Source organism: Budorcas taxicolor, chromosome 15 (assembly GCF_023091745.1).
Source record: "Budorcas taxicolor isolate Tak-1 chromosome 15, Takin1.1, whole genome shotgun sequence".
Classification (NCBI taxonomy): domain Eukaryota; kingdom Metazoa; phylum Chordata; class Mammalia; order Artiodactyla; family Bovidae; genus Budorcas; species Budorcas taxicolor.
In genome coordinates, this window is record NC_068924.1 from 75,220,066 (window position 1) to 75,235,050 (window position 14,985).

Consider the following 14,985-nt stretch of genomic DNA (forward strand, 5'->3'; position numbering starts at 1 on the left):
GGGAGTCCTCTGGCAGACTTTCTATGTGGCTGGTTTGCTGTGTTTACTCTGTGCCACATCCTGTTGCCCAGGCCCGCGTGTCAGCACTTAAAGGTGCTGCTCACCAGCAGGATCTTGCCTCCAGCTCCCACGGCAGCCCAAGAAGCCGGGAGGGCAGTGGAGGCGCTCGTCCATGTGTGCAGAGAGACGGGGGTGGTGTCTGAGGAAGCCCGCTGCTCTCCCCCACCCTTGGGCAGTCCGTGGGCAGGGAACATCCGAATCACTGGGACGAGGTACAAACGGTTTTATTTTTCTAGAAAGAGCAAAGTCCAGAGAGGCAGGGGGGAGGGCAGCTGGGCCTGGCGGAACTGCCGTGGGCAGGCCCTGGGCCCTGACCGAGGCCGCAGGAGGCGCCCCCCCAGCCCCTGCCCCAGGAGTAAACAGGCGTGGCAGGGGCTCAGCCGGTCAGGGCCCTCCAGCGTGAGGGCAGAGGAGGAGCAGGGGAGGCGAGGTGAGGTCCACGACATGCGGGGTCACACGAAGCCAGGCTTCATGGACGAGCGGCGGCAGTTGGGGCAGCTTCGTGTCCTGTTGTTCTGCAGGCACCTTGGGGAGGTGGGGGGTTGGTGCAAAGGGCGCGGTCCGCTCGGCAGGCCTGGCCACCCACCCTGGACCTGGCTCCCTCTTTCCCTCCCGGCAGCAGGCAGCCCTGCTGGCCCTGTGCCTGGGAGGCCAGCAGGCCAGAGCCTGGGCCAGGGGTCAGGCATGGGTGACGGGGGCACCTCTGGCCCTGGGCGCCGCTCTCCCATGACCTTCGAGAATTCTCTCTCTGTGGTCTCTTTGGGGAGAAAAACAGGGCCGCTGGGAGGGCTTGATGAGTGATTAGACAGGAAACTCCTAGAGCAGGCACCCAGGAGGCCCCGAAAGCACCGCCTAAGTGTGATTAGGCCCCAGGGAGCCCCCGAGGGCCCGCCGGCAGGGCGCTCACCTGAGGTGGAAGATGTGGGAGCAGGGCAGGGCCTGCAGACGGCTGTTCTTCTCGCCGATGGACTCGCCGCACAGGCCGCAGTAGAGCTCGGTCTCCTCCACGCACTCGTGGAAACGCACGACGTGGGCGCGCAGCTCCCGCTGCAGCCCTTTGCTGCGGTAGATGCTCTCGCTCAGGCAGTGCAGCTTCAGCTGGCCCAGCTGCAGCGGGGGGCGGACGAGACCAGGTCAGTGCCGGTGAGCAGCCGTCCTGAGACGCCATCCGTCCTCCTGGGACCACAGGGCGCTCAGTACACGGGGTCCCTGTCCTGCCACGCTCCTGCCTTGCTGAGGGCCCTAGGAAAAATGTCTGGCCCTCTCCGGGCCTTAGCTTCCCTTCATGCAGAATGAGGGGGTCGGCGAAATCAGTGATCCTTACTCCTAGAAGCGACTGGGGACCTCATGTTTCTGAAGGATTTTTATTGACCAGATCTGCTGTCTCGATGCCCTGCTCACTAATTTGCTTTCCTGTTTCTGTTCATTGCATACCCACAGCAGCTCATCAGCATTTCTGATGATATTTGGGTAAGCCAGAGCAGCTGTTGTCCAGCCAAGGCAGGTATATTTGGCGTTTTAACAAGACTATGCCCTGACCTCTGAGAAAGGTGCATCTTCTAGAAGACTCTGAGGCTATTTTCAAAAGGTTTGGATAGGATGATGAAATTTGAAGAGGCTGCATAGACTGTGGGAAGAACACAGGCTGTGGAGTTAACACAGGTCAGTTACCAGGTGTGGGACCTTGAGCACCTCTCTGAGCCTCACTTTCCTCATCTGTAAAAGGGGGCTTGCTGTACCCACCTTGCAGGAAGCCAGTGAGTCCTGGAACCCACAGCTAGAAAAGCCCTGGGGTGCCCACCTCCCTATCACTGGCAGAGTCTTAATGACCATCAAGAAACCTCTGAGGGGGGCTTCCCTGGTGGCACAGTGGTAAAGAATTGGCTTGCCAATGCAGGGAGCGCAGGTTTGATCCCTGATCGGGGAAGACCCCTCGTGCCATGGAGCAGCTAAGCCTGTGCACCACACGTACTGAGCACGTGCCTCAGAGCCTGGGAGGCCACACCTTCTGAAGCCCAGGGGCCCTGGAGCCTGTGCGCCACAACCAGAGAAGAGCCCAAGCAGTAATGAAGACCCAGCGCAGCCAGAAAGAAAGAAGCTTTCCAAAAAGAGAGAAAGAATCCTCTGAGGAATTCTGATGTCCCCCGAGCTACGGAACTCTCACCCTGCCCACCCCTCCAATTGCTCTCTGAGTGGAGGAGAAACAGCCAGGGTCAGGGGGTGACTGGGGCACCTCCTGGAGATCAGGAAGGACTCAGGGCACGAGCAGGCTGGTGGGGGTGGTCTCCCCACCCAGCCACCCAGCCACCCTAGATCCCACCTTGGGCTCTTGACTCCAGACCCAGCAGACGGAATCAGGTCTGACCTTGTTCCCCACCTCCTCGGCCAGGTCTTGGGCTCTCTCAATGGCATCCAGGGCCTGGAAGGGGAGACAGGCCAGGGCTGCAGGCAGGGCCGACGGACGGAGGCCTTGGCTTGTAGGGAAGGAAGGGCAGGGAGGGGCGGGGCTGGGGAGAGGAAGAGGCTGGGGTACACTGGCCTGAGCTGCCTCAGTTTACTTGGATACAGAATGGGGAGAACACTCCTATCTCACGATGGGGTTATGAAATCAGGCTCCGTTGCTCAGTCGTGTCCGACCCTTTGCAACCCCTTGTTGCCTGCCAGACTCCTCTGCCCATGAAATTTTCCAGGCAAGAATACTGCCCTGGGTTTCCTACTCCATGTGAAATCATAGGAGGCAGTTCAAGCATCTCAAGTTCCAACCCCAGGTCTGGCCCTTTACGAGCTGGGTGATTGGGCAAGTCACACCCTGCTCTGAGCCTGGAAAGTGACCTGGGATGCCCTGGCCTCACAGACCTGGGGTGAGGCTGATACTGGACAAGGGGTCTGAAAGAGCCCAGTCGGGAAGCAGATCCACACACCCTTAGCTGACGTGTGGGGGCGCTGGGGAGAGCTGGGGGCCGCAGGACAAGAGTCCCCTCACCTTGTCCAGAGCCTTCCTGGCCACCCAGCACTTTGCCACGCCCAGCAACACCTGCACCTGCCCCAGGCGGTTTCCGATCTCGGTCATGATGCTCATGGCGGAGTCGTACCTGGGGAAGGCTGTCTGCGCAGCCGGGTTGGGGGCTGGGATCAGGCCCGGCCTGGCCCGCACCGCCGCCCCCTGCGTCCCGATGGCCTCACCTGCAGGTCCCCACGGCTCCGGTGGATGTCAGCAAAGCAGAGCAGGCAGAGAGCCTGCAGCGGACGGTCCCCATGCTGCAGCGCGATCTTCATAGACTCCTGTGACGGAGCCGGTCCCTCAGGCCTGCGCGTCTGCCCCCCACCCTAGAGGCATCCTCGCCCCGTGGGCCCCTCTGACACCCTCGGAGCCCGGTACCCCTTTCCTGGTGCAGAGTCCCCGTGTACCGAACCACTGAGGACAGACAGCCCTGGAGACTCAGTCTCTGAGAGCGGAAGTGGCTTGACCGAGGTCCCCAGGTTATTAAGCGGGATAGGTCGGTGGAACTCCAGACTGGCTGGCTTCCAACTTAAAAGTGTCCCACAGAGTGGGTATTGGGCGGGGGGCAAAGGAAAGCCCCCTCCGCTGGGAACAGACTATAAGGGAATGAGATTTGGGGTAGACGGGGTAAGGGGAGCAAGCACACCCTCCAGGGGCTCAGCGGTAGAGAGGGGGGGCCAGGAGCCAGCCTTGGGGGGCCTCAGGGGGCTGGGCAGGCAGGAGGAAGCCCCGGGCCCGGGCCCCGCCCTCCTCCGCCCGCGCCCCACCTCACAGCACTCCATGGCGCTGCCCAGGTGGCCCAGCAGGCGATACGCTACAGCCATGTGATACTGGCTCATGGCCCGGTACTTGAGGCTCCAGCCTTTGCCGTAGTCGCTGACGAGCTCCGCAGCCTTGCAGGGGAAGAACAGGGCTTTCTCGTAGTCCTGCAGGGAACAAAGGGAGGGGCCGGGCTGGGAGGGCGCATGCTGAGCGGCGGGAGCTGCCCCTAAGTGGAGCGCTCCACCCCGTGCTCGCTCGTCCGTTCATTCACTTATCCTGGTGTCCAGGAAAACCGTGATCCACGCAGGAGGAACAGCCTTGCAAGGGGCGGGTCATGAACGCAACAATTTTCATCTGGTTTTCCGACGTATGCCAAGAGCCTAGCACAGTTCCTGGCTCAGAAAGTATTTGCTGAATGAATGAATGAGAATGAGAAGCAAGAAAGGCAACTGGCTTCTCCTCTCAGCCAGTCGCGGTTGGGCCCCTGGCCTGCAGAGATGCACAGAAGGGTGGTGGCCGGGCTGTCCGAGCCCACCCTGACCCCCCGCTGGCGGCCGGTCATCACTGAAGGCTGGATTGCCAGCAGAGTCAGCTCCGAGAACATAGGACAGACTCACTGAGGCAAAGAAATCATCCTCTCCCGCTTCCCTTCTCCTCAGACTTCCAGACGTCTTCTCAGCCTGCCAGTTACGAGCACAAGACCTCACCATACACTCCGTTAGGGAACAGAAGGAAGTCGGGGACGCGCTCCCTCACCGCCTTCTCGGTCAAGCCCACCGGCCCTGTCTCCACACTGCCTGGCTCCTGCTCCTCCCCGCTCCCGTCAAACTGAATCAACCGCCTGCAGGCGGGCTCAGGAACCCTCCCCATCTCTCTACCGAGCCATCCCATCTCCGTAAAAACACAGTCTGGCATGTCTTACCTCACGTGAAAAACAAAAATAAAAATCAAACAGCCACCTTTGACTTCACGTCCCATTCAGCTACAACCCCGATTCCCTGTTCTTTTTTGTAGAAAAGCGACTGGAATTTTCATTTGATATCGAACAAGCTAATATGACCCAAAGAGAACTCTCGGTAACCCCAATATGGACCTGTTTCTAATAAACTTAATATGTACTATGTACTTTTTAATTCGAAGCCATGTAAATGTTTTACAGACTTAAAAATAGGAAATTTAATTAAAAAAACCTAAGATTAGAAAATGGAAACAAATAACCTTAACTGTATATTATTATATAAAATTACAATTACTTTTAATTATAAATATATAATTAATAATATTATTATATATGTAATATATTATATATTTTTAATTATATTAATCATATATTAAATATATTATATGTATTATATTAATGTATTATATAATATATATAATATATTTATATATAATATTGTATATTATATAATTATATATATTAAATGTATATTAATTATATATTATAGAATATATAATTTTAATTATACTATATACTTATATATTAGTTATATGTAATTAACTATATAATATTATAATTATAATTATAATTTATAATTACAATATAATGTAATATAATTATAACTAATATTATAAATAAAATGTAATACAACTATATTATATTACAATATAAATATAACTTAATTATAATATGACTGTAATTATAATACAATATAATTATAATATAATTAAATATGATATGATAATACAAATATAATATTATATAATTATAATATAAATATAATATATTACTCTTATAATAATATAGTATGGATGTGAGAGTTGGACTGTGAAGAAAGCTGAGCGCCAAAGAATTGATGCTTTTGACATGTGGTGTTGGAGAAGACTCTGAGAGCCCCTTGGACTACAAGGAGATCCAATAAGTCCATTCTAAAGGAGATCAGTCCTGGGTGTTCATTGGAAGGACTGATGCTAAAGCTGAAACTCCAATACTTTGGCCACCTCATGAGAAGAGTTGACTCATTGGAAAAAGACTCTAATGCTGGGAAGGATTGGGGGCAGGAGGAGAAGGGGACGACAGAGGATGAGATGGCTGGATGGCATCACCGACTCCATGGACATGAGTTTGAGTGAACTCCGGGAGTTGGGGATGGACAGGGAGGCCTGGCTTGCTGCCATTCATGGGGTTGCTAAAGAGTCGGACACGACTGAACAACTGAACGGAACTGAATAATATAATTATCATAATATATACAATATAATAATATGAATATAAGATTATATAAATATAATTATAATGTAATATAATAATATAAATATAATAGTATATAATATAATATAATTATATATATAATTAAATATATATAATTATATGAATATAATTTTATACAATATAACTATAATATATAACAATTATATATAATTCATAATATGATTATTATTATATAATTATACCATATCATACCATATATTATAACAATATATTATTATGTTATAAGAATTATAACATATTAATTATATATTAAATATTATATTATATGTATTAATTGTATTGTATATTTATATATATAAATATTTATATTATATATTGTATATATTATGTATATTCTACATAATATAATTATAATATTGTTATAATTATTAGATAATTATTAGATAATTAAAATATAATTTAGAATTATAATATAATTATAATTAAGGTATATTATAATATATTATGATGATTTCATAATTGCTATAATATATTATATAAGCTCTTATTAATATAACCATACAGAACAAGTGTTATTTCAAATGACCTTAAAACATACACTTGAACAGTTCAACCATAGTGGGATATATTATAAAGACAAAAGAACAGCAGAGAAGTCTTAAACTTCATTTGTCATTTTTTTTTCAGCAATAGTAGTATATTGTCTTGAAATTATTTTGTGTACTTTGTAAGATAAAGTAAATATTTAATTATGTTGTTAGAAACCAAGATTTTCAGCCTAAGAGAAAAAAAGAATCAAGTTTGAAATAAAGGAAATCCTGAAACATTAGGCTTGAGTTGAAGATTTCAGTATAAAGTCCAATTGTCCTCGAAACCAAGGAGATTTAGTAGCAATAACAAGCCAGTGGCAATGAGCATCCTGAGAGCCCACATCCGGTCTTTACTGGTCTGGAGCAGGAAATACAGTGGGCCTCAGTACCCAAGGGTTCCACATCCAATCAAAGCTTGAAAATATTGGGGGGAAAATTTCCAGAAAGTTCCAAAAAAGCAAAGCTTGCAGTTGCCAGGCACATGACTATTAACCTAGCATTTACAGTGTATTAGGTTTTATAAATAATCTGGGCTTCCTTGGTGGCTCAGTGGAAAAGAATCTGCCTGCCAATGACGCAGGTTCGATCCCTGGCTGGGGAAGATCCCCTGGAGAAGGAAATGGCAACCCACTCCTGTATTCTTGCCTGGAGAATCCCACGGACAGAGGAGCCTGGCAGGCTACAGTCCGTGGGCCTGTCGACTTAGCGACTAAAACAACAAGAGATGATTTAAAGAATATAGGAGGGGGGACTTCCCTGGTGGTCCAGTGGGTAAGACTCTAGACTCCCTAGGCAGGGAGCTAGATCCCACATGCCACAGCTAGGACCCACTGCAGCCATATATGCAGGTTCTATGCAAATACTGCTACTGCTGCTGCTGCTAAGTCATGTCAGTCGTGTCTGACTCTGTGTGACCCCGTAGATGGCAGCCCACCAGGCTCCTCCGTCCCTGGGATTCTCCAGGCAAGAACACTAGAGTGGATTGCCATTTCCTTCTCCAGTGCATGAAAGTGGAAAGTGAAGGGGAAGTTGCTCAGTCGTGTCCGACTCCTAGCGACCCCATGGACTACAGCCTACCAGGCTCCTCCGTCCATGGGATTTTCCAGGCAAGAGTACTGGAGTGGGTCGCCATTTTCTTCTCCGATGCAAATACTACACCATATTATATAAGAGACTTGAGCATTCCTGGATTTTGGTGTCCTCGGGGATCCTGGAACAAATCCCCTGAGAATACCAAGGGCCGACTCTCGACAATACCACGGGACAGATTGTTGTGCCAGAAAACAAGAATGCTTTCTTCCAAAGACTAAAGGAAGTCTCGTCAAAAGGACATAGGGGTCAGGCTGAAGAGAATCCCACTGACTAAAATTAAGATAACATGAGTATCAAAAGGAACAATGACTGCAACTGACTGAAGACTACTGAATATTTTTTTAAGTCCAAGATTTCATGATGAAATACCAAAAAGAGGAAGCAAAACAAGTGTGATCGCTGGAGTCAACTATCACATCAACTCGTTATCCTGAAACATGGCAACTAAAGGAGAGGGACAAAGGATTTATCTACCTTTCCTTTAGGAACTATTTTTCAGAGTAATCAGCTAGCTCTAATTGATGAGGGAAAGTTCTTCCTTATAAGAAAATCCCAGCTAATAATTGTAGAAGGCATCATAGAACTTGGAAGTCACCATTTCATGAGAGTTGACAGAATTGATTCAGGCAACAGACATCAAAAAATGCTCAAACCATTATGGAAAATACTGTTGCTGAACTGAATATTCACAAAGTGTCACCCCACAAATTAAGCTGCTGGTCCTGCAAGGAAGAAGGCAAAGCTGAAAACGGTGGGATCAGGTGGTCGCTTGCTCAGACGTTGATATGGTGTCTTATGAAGCACGCAGTCCTGCTTGTACAGGTTCTCACCAGAAATGCATGACCTACAGGACTTCCCTGGTGGTCCAGCAGTTAAGACTTCCCCTTCCAACGCAGGGGATGCAGGTTCAACCCTTGGTTGGGCAGCTAAGATCCCACATGCTTTGTGGCCAAAAACCCAAGACATAAACAATATTGTAATGAATTCAATAAAGGCTCCACAGTAAAAAAAAAAAAAATTAAAAAATGCGTGACCTAGATCTTACCAAGTCATTTTTAAAATTCTCGTTCATAGAGAGTAATGGAGACAAAGAAACAGCTTATGTGACTCCTTGAGGAAGCAATGAGACAATGAGATGGAATATTAATTAATCTGGCTTCTTCAGTAAATCATGGAGAATAAAGTGCAGTGTATTAACTTTCTATTGAAAGTGACATAATAATCACTGCAGTGTGTGGTTCTTGCTTGTGTTCCAGTTCAAACAAGCTGAGAGTTAAGGTGTATTTTCAGGATAAACAGAGAAATTTAAGAGATAATTGTTCACCATGGTGTGTGTAAGAATAATATTGTGGTTATATAATAAAGTGTCCTTATATCAGAAAATAGTCTTCTTATTCCTCAGAAATGCTTACTGAACTACTTCGGGGTAAAATTTCGTGATGTCTATAATTAAAAAAAAATTATTTATCTGGGTGCTCCAGGTCTTTAGTTGCAGCATGCAAACTCTTAGTTGCAGCCTACGGGATCCAGTTCCCTGACCCGGGATCGAACCCCAGCTCCCTGCACTGGGAGCGTAGAGTCTTAGCCACTGGACCACCAAGGAAGTCCCATAATGTACGGGATATAATGTGAGATAATTTTATATCACAACACTTCAGTGAAAAATATGTAAATCAAACATGGAAAAATATTAATTTTTAAATATAAGTAGCCAGTATATGGTGATTCATTATACCATCCTCTATGCATTCCTGTATGGTTAATTTTCTTCATAATAAAAAAAAGGTTTTAAAACATGCCCATGTCTCTCCAATCCTATTTGATCTCACAGAATGGCTTCTCCAGATGTCTTATTGCTGCAAACAAAATCCTCAGATGAAGGATGATCCATCAATCCATGGACAACTCTTATTTCCTCACACCCAACTGCCTTCCCAGGTGGAGCTAGTGGTAAAGAACCCGCCTACCCATGCAGAAAACTTAAGAGATGTGGGTTCGAATCCTGGGTTGGGAAGATCCCCTGGGGAAGATAATGGCAACCCACTCCAGTATTCTTGCCTGGAGAATTCCATGGACAGAGGAGCCTGGTGGGCTACAGTCCATGGGGTCTCAAGGAGTCAGACATGACTGAGTGACCCACACTTTCACACTTTGACTTTCGCAAGGTTTACTAGGCATTATTTTGTGCCAGGCACTGACATGCCCCAAGGGCCGAGCGCAGCCTGGATGTCTGCAGGAAGGAGAGCAATGGCTCAGGGCCTGAAGCCTGAGGTGGTTGGCTCCAACAGTTTCTTCTCTCTGCTATCTCCCTTTCCCCTAACCCCCAGGACCCCACCACCTCCCACCTTTTCTCACACACCTGCGACAGCCACGCTGGCCTCCACCCTTCCTGGAGTAGGCAAGGTAAGCTCCCCCAAGAGCAGAGCTATGCTTTCACCGCTCCCTTTTTCATTCTTTTGCCAGATTTCTGCATGGCCCACCCTCTCTTCTCCAAGTCATCAGACATCACCCCTACCACACTGTTTGATCTTGCAACACCCCCTCCTCAGCCCTTCTGACCCCCTTTCCCTGCCCCCCTTTTTCCTAAGCACTTTCCACCACGCTGTATACTTGGCTTTGCTGATTATATTTATTCAACTTCCTCCCCCAGCTAGAAAGCAAGCTTCGTGAGCCCAGGCACTTGGCTGTTATTTTCCCTGCTGTATCCTGACCAACAGTGCCTGGGGTACAATAGATGCTCAATATGTGTTTGAAGAATAATCCTTAAAACCATGTTATAAAGCGGGTTCCATTCGCCCTCATTTCATGGGCTTGGAGAGAAGTGACTTGCCTAAGATCACACAGCAAACACACAGTAGTACAGATTTAAGGCCTGTCCTCACATGGGAGCTTCCCACTCCCCCAGGAAGTCAGACAGATTGAAGCTGGAATTTTGACTCTGCCCTGCCTGGCCACATCTCTGCACGCTAGGTCACCTCACTTGTGTCTGACTCTGCGACCCAGTGGACTGTGGCTCATCAGCCTCCTCTGTCCCTGGGATTCTCCAGGCAAGAAGACTGGAGTGGGTTGCCATGCCCTCCTCCAGGGGGATCTTCCCGACCCAGGGATTGAAACTGCATCTCTTACGTCTCCTGCATTGACAGGTGGGTTCTTTACCACTAGTGCCACCTGGGAAGCCTGGCCATCTCTGTTCCTCCCGGCTAAGTCTTTCTCTTCTCAGACTCCCATCTGCCTCGTCCCTACTTATATCGGAGGACTGAACACGGTGAGGCAACAGGGAGCATGGCTCCTAGGAGGCTCTCTGGGAGCTGGGGCCTCCACCGCCCTCCCCCGGGGGCCCTGGGGCGCACCTTGACCTGAGCGTAAAAGCTGCCCAGGCTGCAGCAGACACGGCACTCGAGCATGGCGTCGTCGTTGTTGTGGGCATAGCGCAGGGCCTTCTCGAAGCTCTCCAGGGCCTTCTGGAAGAGACTGAGGCCCAGGAAGGCATTGCCCATGCTCAGGCTGACCTGGCCTCCGAGCTGGGCGGCCGCCCTGGTGCCGGGCAGGCCGAGGCAGGTCTTGCAGTAGGAGATGGTCTTGTGGAACTCACACAGCTTCTCGTTGCTGCGCGCCAGGTTCAGGTAGCTCTCCAGGAGGAAGTTGGCGTCCTCCAGCTCCCGGGCGGTGTCGATCTGGACCACAGCAAACTGCCCGCCGCGGGGGTGGGCCGGGGCGCTCAGCCTGTGCCCCTCCAAGCCCCCCACCCCCAGCCCAGAGCCTCAGACCCGGAGCGCCCACCCCAAGCCTCAGATATGCGCTAGGCTCCCCAGCCAGACTGGAAGCTGCAACCCGGTAGCCTTCACCTCCCAAACCCAGAACCCCCGCTTTCAACTTCATCCCGGAACTGGTCTGCAGTCTCCACCACCCGCCCAGCCCTCCAGCCTCAAACCTGGAGCCAGTGCCGCCCTCCCCAGGCTTAGACTCAGAACCCCACAGGAGAGGACTGGAGCCTCGAGTCTGAGACCTGGCCTTGAGTGCCTCAAACCGCGAGGCTGAGAACCTCAGACACCAAAGCTCAAGGCCACGGGCCCAAATCCAAAGCCAAGACGGAGCATCCAAGACCCAGGGCCTGAGATGCGGAGGATTCGGGGCCTCAGGCCCTGGCCGCCAGCCTGGGGGATACGGGCGAGTCTGAGGAGGCGGGAGGGGGCCAGGAAGCCTGGGAGAAGCCCCGCCGGGCCCCACCTGCCCAGCCTGGCCGCGCGCTCCCACCTTGAGCATCTCCTTGTAGCGGCCCATCTCTGAGTGGGCCGTGACGAGGCAGCCGAGCACGCGGAAGCGCCCCACGAGGTCTGAGCTCTTCTCCAGAACCTTCATCCACAACTGCAGCGCCTTCTCCGTCTGGTTAGACTGGTACAGCTGGAGCCCCTTCTCGATCTGCTGCTTCGTCTGGTCCTGCCCCATCCTCCCAGAGACACCCGGCAGCCCTGAGCCTCTAGGCTCTCATGGGACCACCCCCCTACTCCTGGTGCCCACTGCCCACCCAGCCCCAAATAGGCGCGGGGCCCGAATGGAGAGCGGGCGCCACCCTGGGAACAAAGCCGGTCTGGCCCCTGTGCGCAGCTGTCCCTGCCAGTTGGGGCCACGTGGCCGCCAAGGAATGTCAGCCACAAGGTCACGCGGGCTGTTGCAGAGCTGGGAGGAAGGTGCCCGCCCCCTCCTGCCCCAGGCACCCCCTCGGGCATCTCTTTAGCACCTCTGACCCCAGCCCCATGAGCCCCCCTGGCAGGGCAGGCTCTCCCTGCCGCCTGAGAGTTGGAGTAAGCAGGGATGAAGCTGGGCACATGGCCGGCAGGGAGGCTGGAGTGGATGCCCAGCTCTGAGCCCTCCTCTGCCGCCTCACCACCATCCCCAGAGCCACCCTCCCCAGCTCTGCTTCTGAGAGGGACTGGCCACGGAAGCCACATACCTGCGCACAGGCCCACCCCATCCCAATGAGTCCTCACCCACAGCTCAGCCTAGCCAACAAGTTGCTCACCTCTCTGGGCCTCAGTTTCCTCATCTGTAAAATGGAACTGTCATAAGCTAATAAACCCTCACCTGTGATGGGTAACAGCGTGGACCCTGGACCAGGCTGCCAACTTTCGAATGCTGCCTTTGCCGTTTATTAGTTCTATGGGCAGCATGCCTTTGGGGAGGACAGCACTGGTTCCCACTTCACTGGACTGTTGGAACTATACGTCTTAGTAGCTGGCTGGGACTTGGAACAGTGCCTGACACACGGGAAGCACCACGTGACAATAAGCAAGAGGTTATCTCAAGCAGCATTCGTCTGCTCCACGGCAAATTGTCTACGAGCAGTAGAAATTGGTTTTTGAAGGCTTAAAAAAATATCCAGTTCCAGGGACGCACAGTTCTGAGCTTTAGTCTTCCGTGGCTCTCTTTGCCTGGCGAAGCAATAAAGCTATTCTTTTCTACTTCACCTAAAAAAAAAACAAAAACAAACAAAAAATACAAAATTCCAATCCCAGTTTGAAAGAGTGCCTTATAATGCGCTTGAATGCCAGACACCATGGAGAAGGGCAAGGTCTTATAGAGGGAGCAGGCAGACCCGTGAAGTCTCCCGGGGTTGAGAGAGGGCTCTGCCAAAATTAACAGCTCGTCTCACTGCATTGTTCTCAATCTGCAAACCAGGCTCCTTCCTGCCCCAGGGCAAAGTTGTCCTTTCAGAGTGGACAGCGGCTTTTAGCATCCACGCATCCCTCATTTTCTTGCAGTTCCCAGATGCTTGTCTTCTACAAACGGGAGGTTTGCGGCAACTCAGCATCGAGCAAGTCTACTGGCACCATTTTTCCAAGAGCATAAGCTCACTTCGTGTCTCTGTGTTGCATTTTGGCAGTTCCCATAGTATTTGGAGCTCTTTCATTACGTTTCTTACGGTGACGTGTAATCAGTGCTCTTGGCTTAACATCTTTTTTTTAAATTTCATTTTGTTTTGTTAACCTTTTGGCCATATTGCGTGTGGGACACGTGGGATCTTAGTTCCCCAACCGGAGACTGAAGCTGAGCCCACTGAATTAGGAGCATGGAGTCTTAACCACTGGACCACCAGGGATGTCCTGTAATCAGTGATCTTTGATATCGATGGTTACATTTTCAGCAATAAGGTATTTTTCAGTTTAGGTCTGAACATGGTTTTTGTAGACATGATGCTTAATAGACTGCAATATGGCACAGACATAACTTTTGTATGCAATGGGAAACCTAAATACTCATATGACATTTTACGGTGATGTTCGCTTTATTGTGGTTCCAGACCTGCGGTATCTCTGAGATGTGCCTGTATGCACAAAGTTGAACATTGATCTAGCACTAACACCAGAAGATTTTCATCACCCTGGAAAGAAGCCCTGTGCTCATTAGCAGTCACCCCGCTCATATGTGATATTGACTGCAGACTTCAGAATGTGACCTATTTGGAAACACCATCTCTTTTTCGCCATACTGCCTGGCTTGTGGGAGTTTCGTTCCCTGACCAGGGATTGATCCTGGGCCCTCAGGAGTGAGAGCTCAGAGTCCTAATCACGGGGCTGCCAGGAATTCATCTTTAAAGAGGTAAAACAAGGTCACTAGAGAGGGCGCTGATCCCATATGACTAGCGTCGTAAGAAGAGATTAGGACATAGACACACAGAGAGGGAGAAAGAGGACCATTGAGAAGCCAAGGAGAGGGGCCTTGGAATGAAACTAACTGGTTTGACACCTGCTCTCTGACTTCTGGCCTCCAGATCTGTAAGACAATACATTTCTGTTGTTTAAGCACCCACCCACCGCCCCCCGTCTGTGGCACAGCGTTACGGGAGCCTGAGCAAACGGGCACACCCTGCAACCGCAGCCTACTTGCTGTGGACTCGTCTGTTCTGGACATCTCATATAAATGGACTCGTACAACATGCGGCCCCTCATGACTGGCTCCTTTCAGCCCAGTGTTTTCAATATTGTAGCGTGAGTCGTACTTCATTCCTTTTCTTGGCTGAATGGTATTCTGGGGCTTCCCTCGTGGCTCAGCTGGTCAAGAATCCGCCTGCAGTGTGGGAGAGCTGGGTTCGATCCCTGGCTTGGGAAGATCCCCTGGAGAAGGGAAAGGCTCCCCACTCCAGTATTCTGGCCTGGAGAATTCCATGGACTGTACAGTCCATGGGGTCTCGGAGTCGGACACGGCTGAGCGACTTTCACTTTCAGTATTCACTGTGAATTTATGCCATTTCGCTTATCCACTCATTAGTTAATGGACATTGGGTTGTTTCCCTTTCCGATTATGAATAATGATGCTTTAAACATCCATGT

At 50.1% G+C, this 14,985-nt stretch overlaps 1 protein-coding gene across 2 annotated transcripts; it reads right to left on the reverse strand.

Moving 5' to 3' along the window:
* Window positions 1–268: 268 nt before the first annotated feature.
* On the reverse strand, window positions 269–12,263 carry RAPSN (receptor associated protein of the synapse). Of its 2 annotated transcripts, none has more exons than XM_052652499.1 (8): window positions 11,912–12,263; window positions 11,008–11,346; window positions 3,829–3,987; window positions 3,244–3,342; window positions 3,044–3,166; window positions 2,426–2,479; window positions 968–1,167; window positions 269–575 (listed from the first exon to the last, which is right to left on the reverse strand). In XM_052652499.1, the coding sequence occupies exons 1-8, from the start codon at window positions 12,101–12,103 to the stop codon at window positions 530–532; spliced, it is 1,212 nt and encodes a 403-aa protein (XP_052508459.1). In that variant the 5' UTR covers window positions 12,104–12,263; the 3' UTR covers window positions 269–529. The 2 variants fall into 2 exon arrangements, with proteins under 2 accessions (XP_052508459.1, XP_052508458.1); XM_052652498.1 differs by having other exon boundaries at window positions 269–585.
* Between the last annotated feature and the right edge of the window lie 2,722 nt (window positions 12,264–14,985).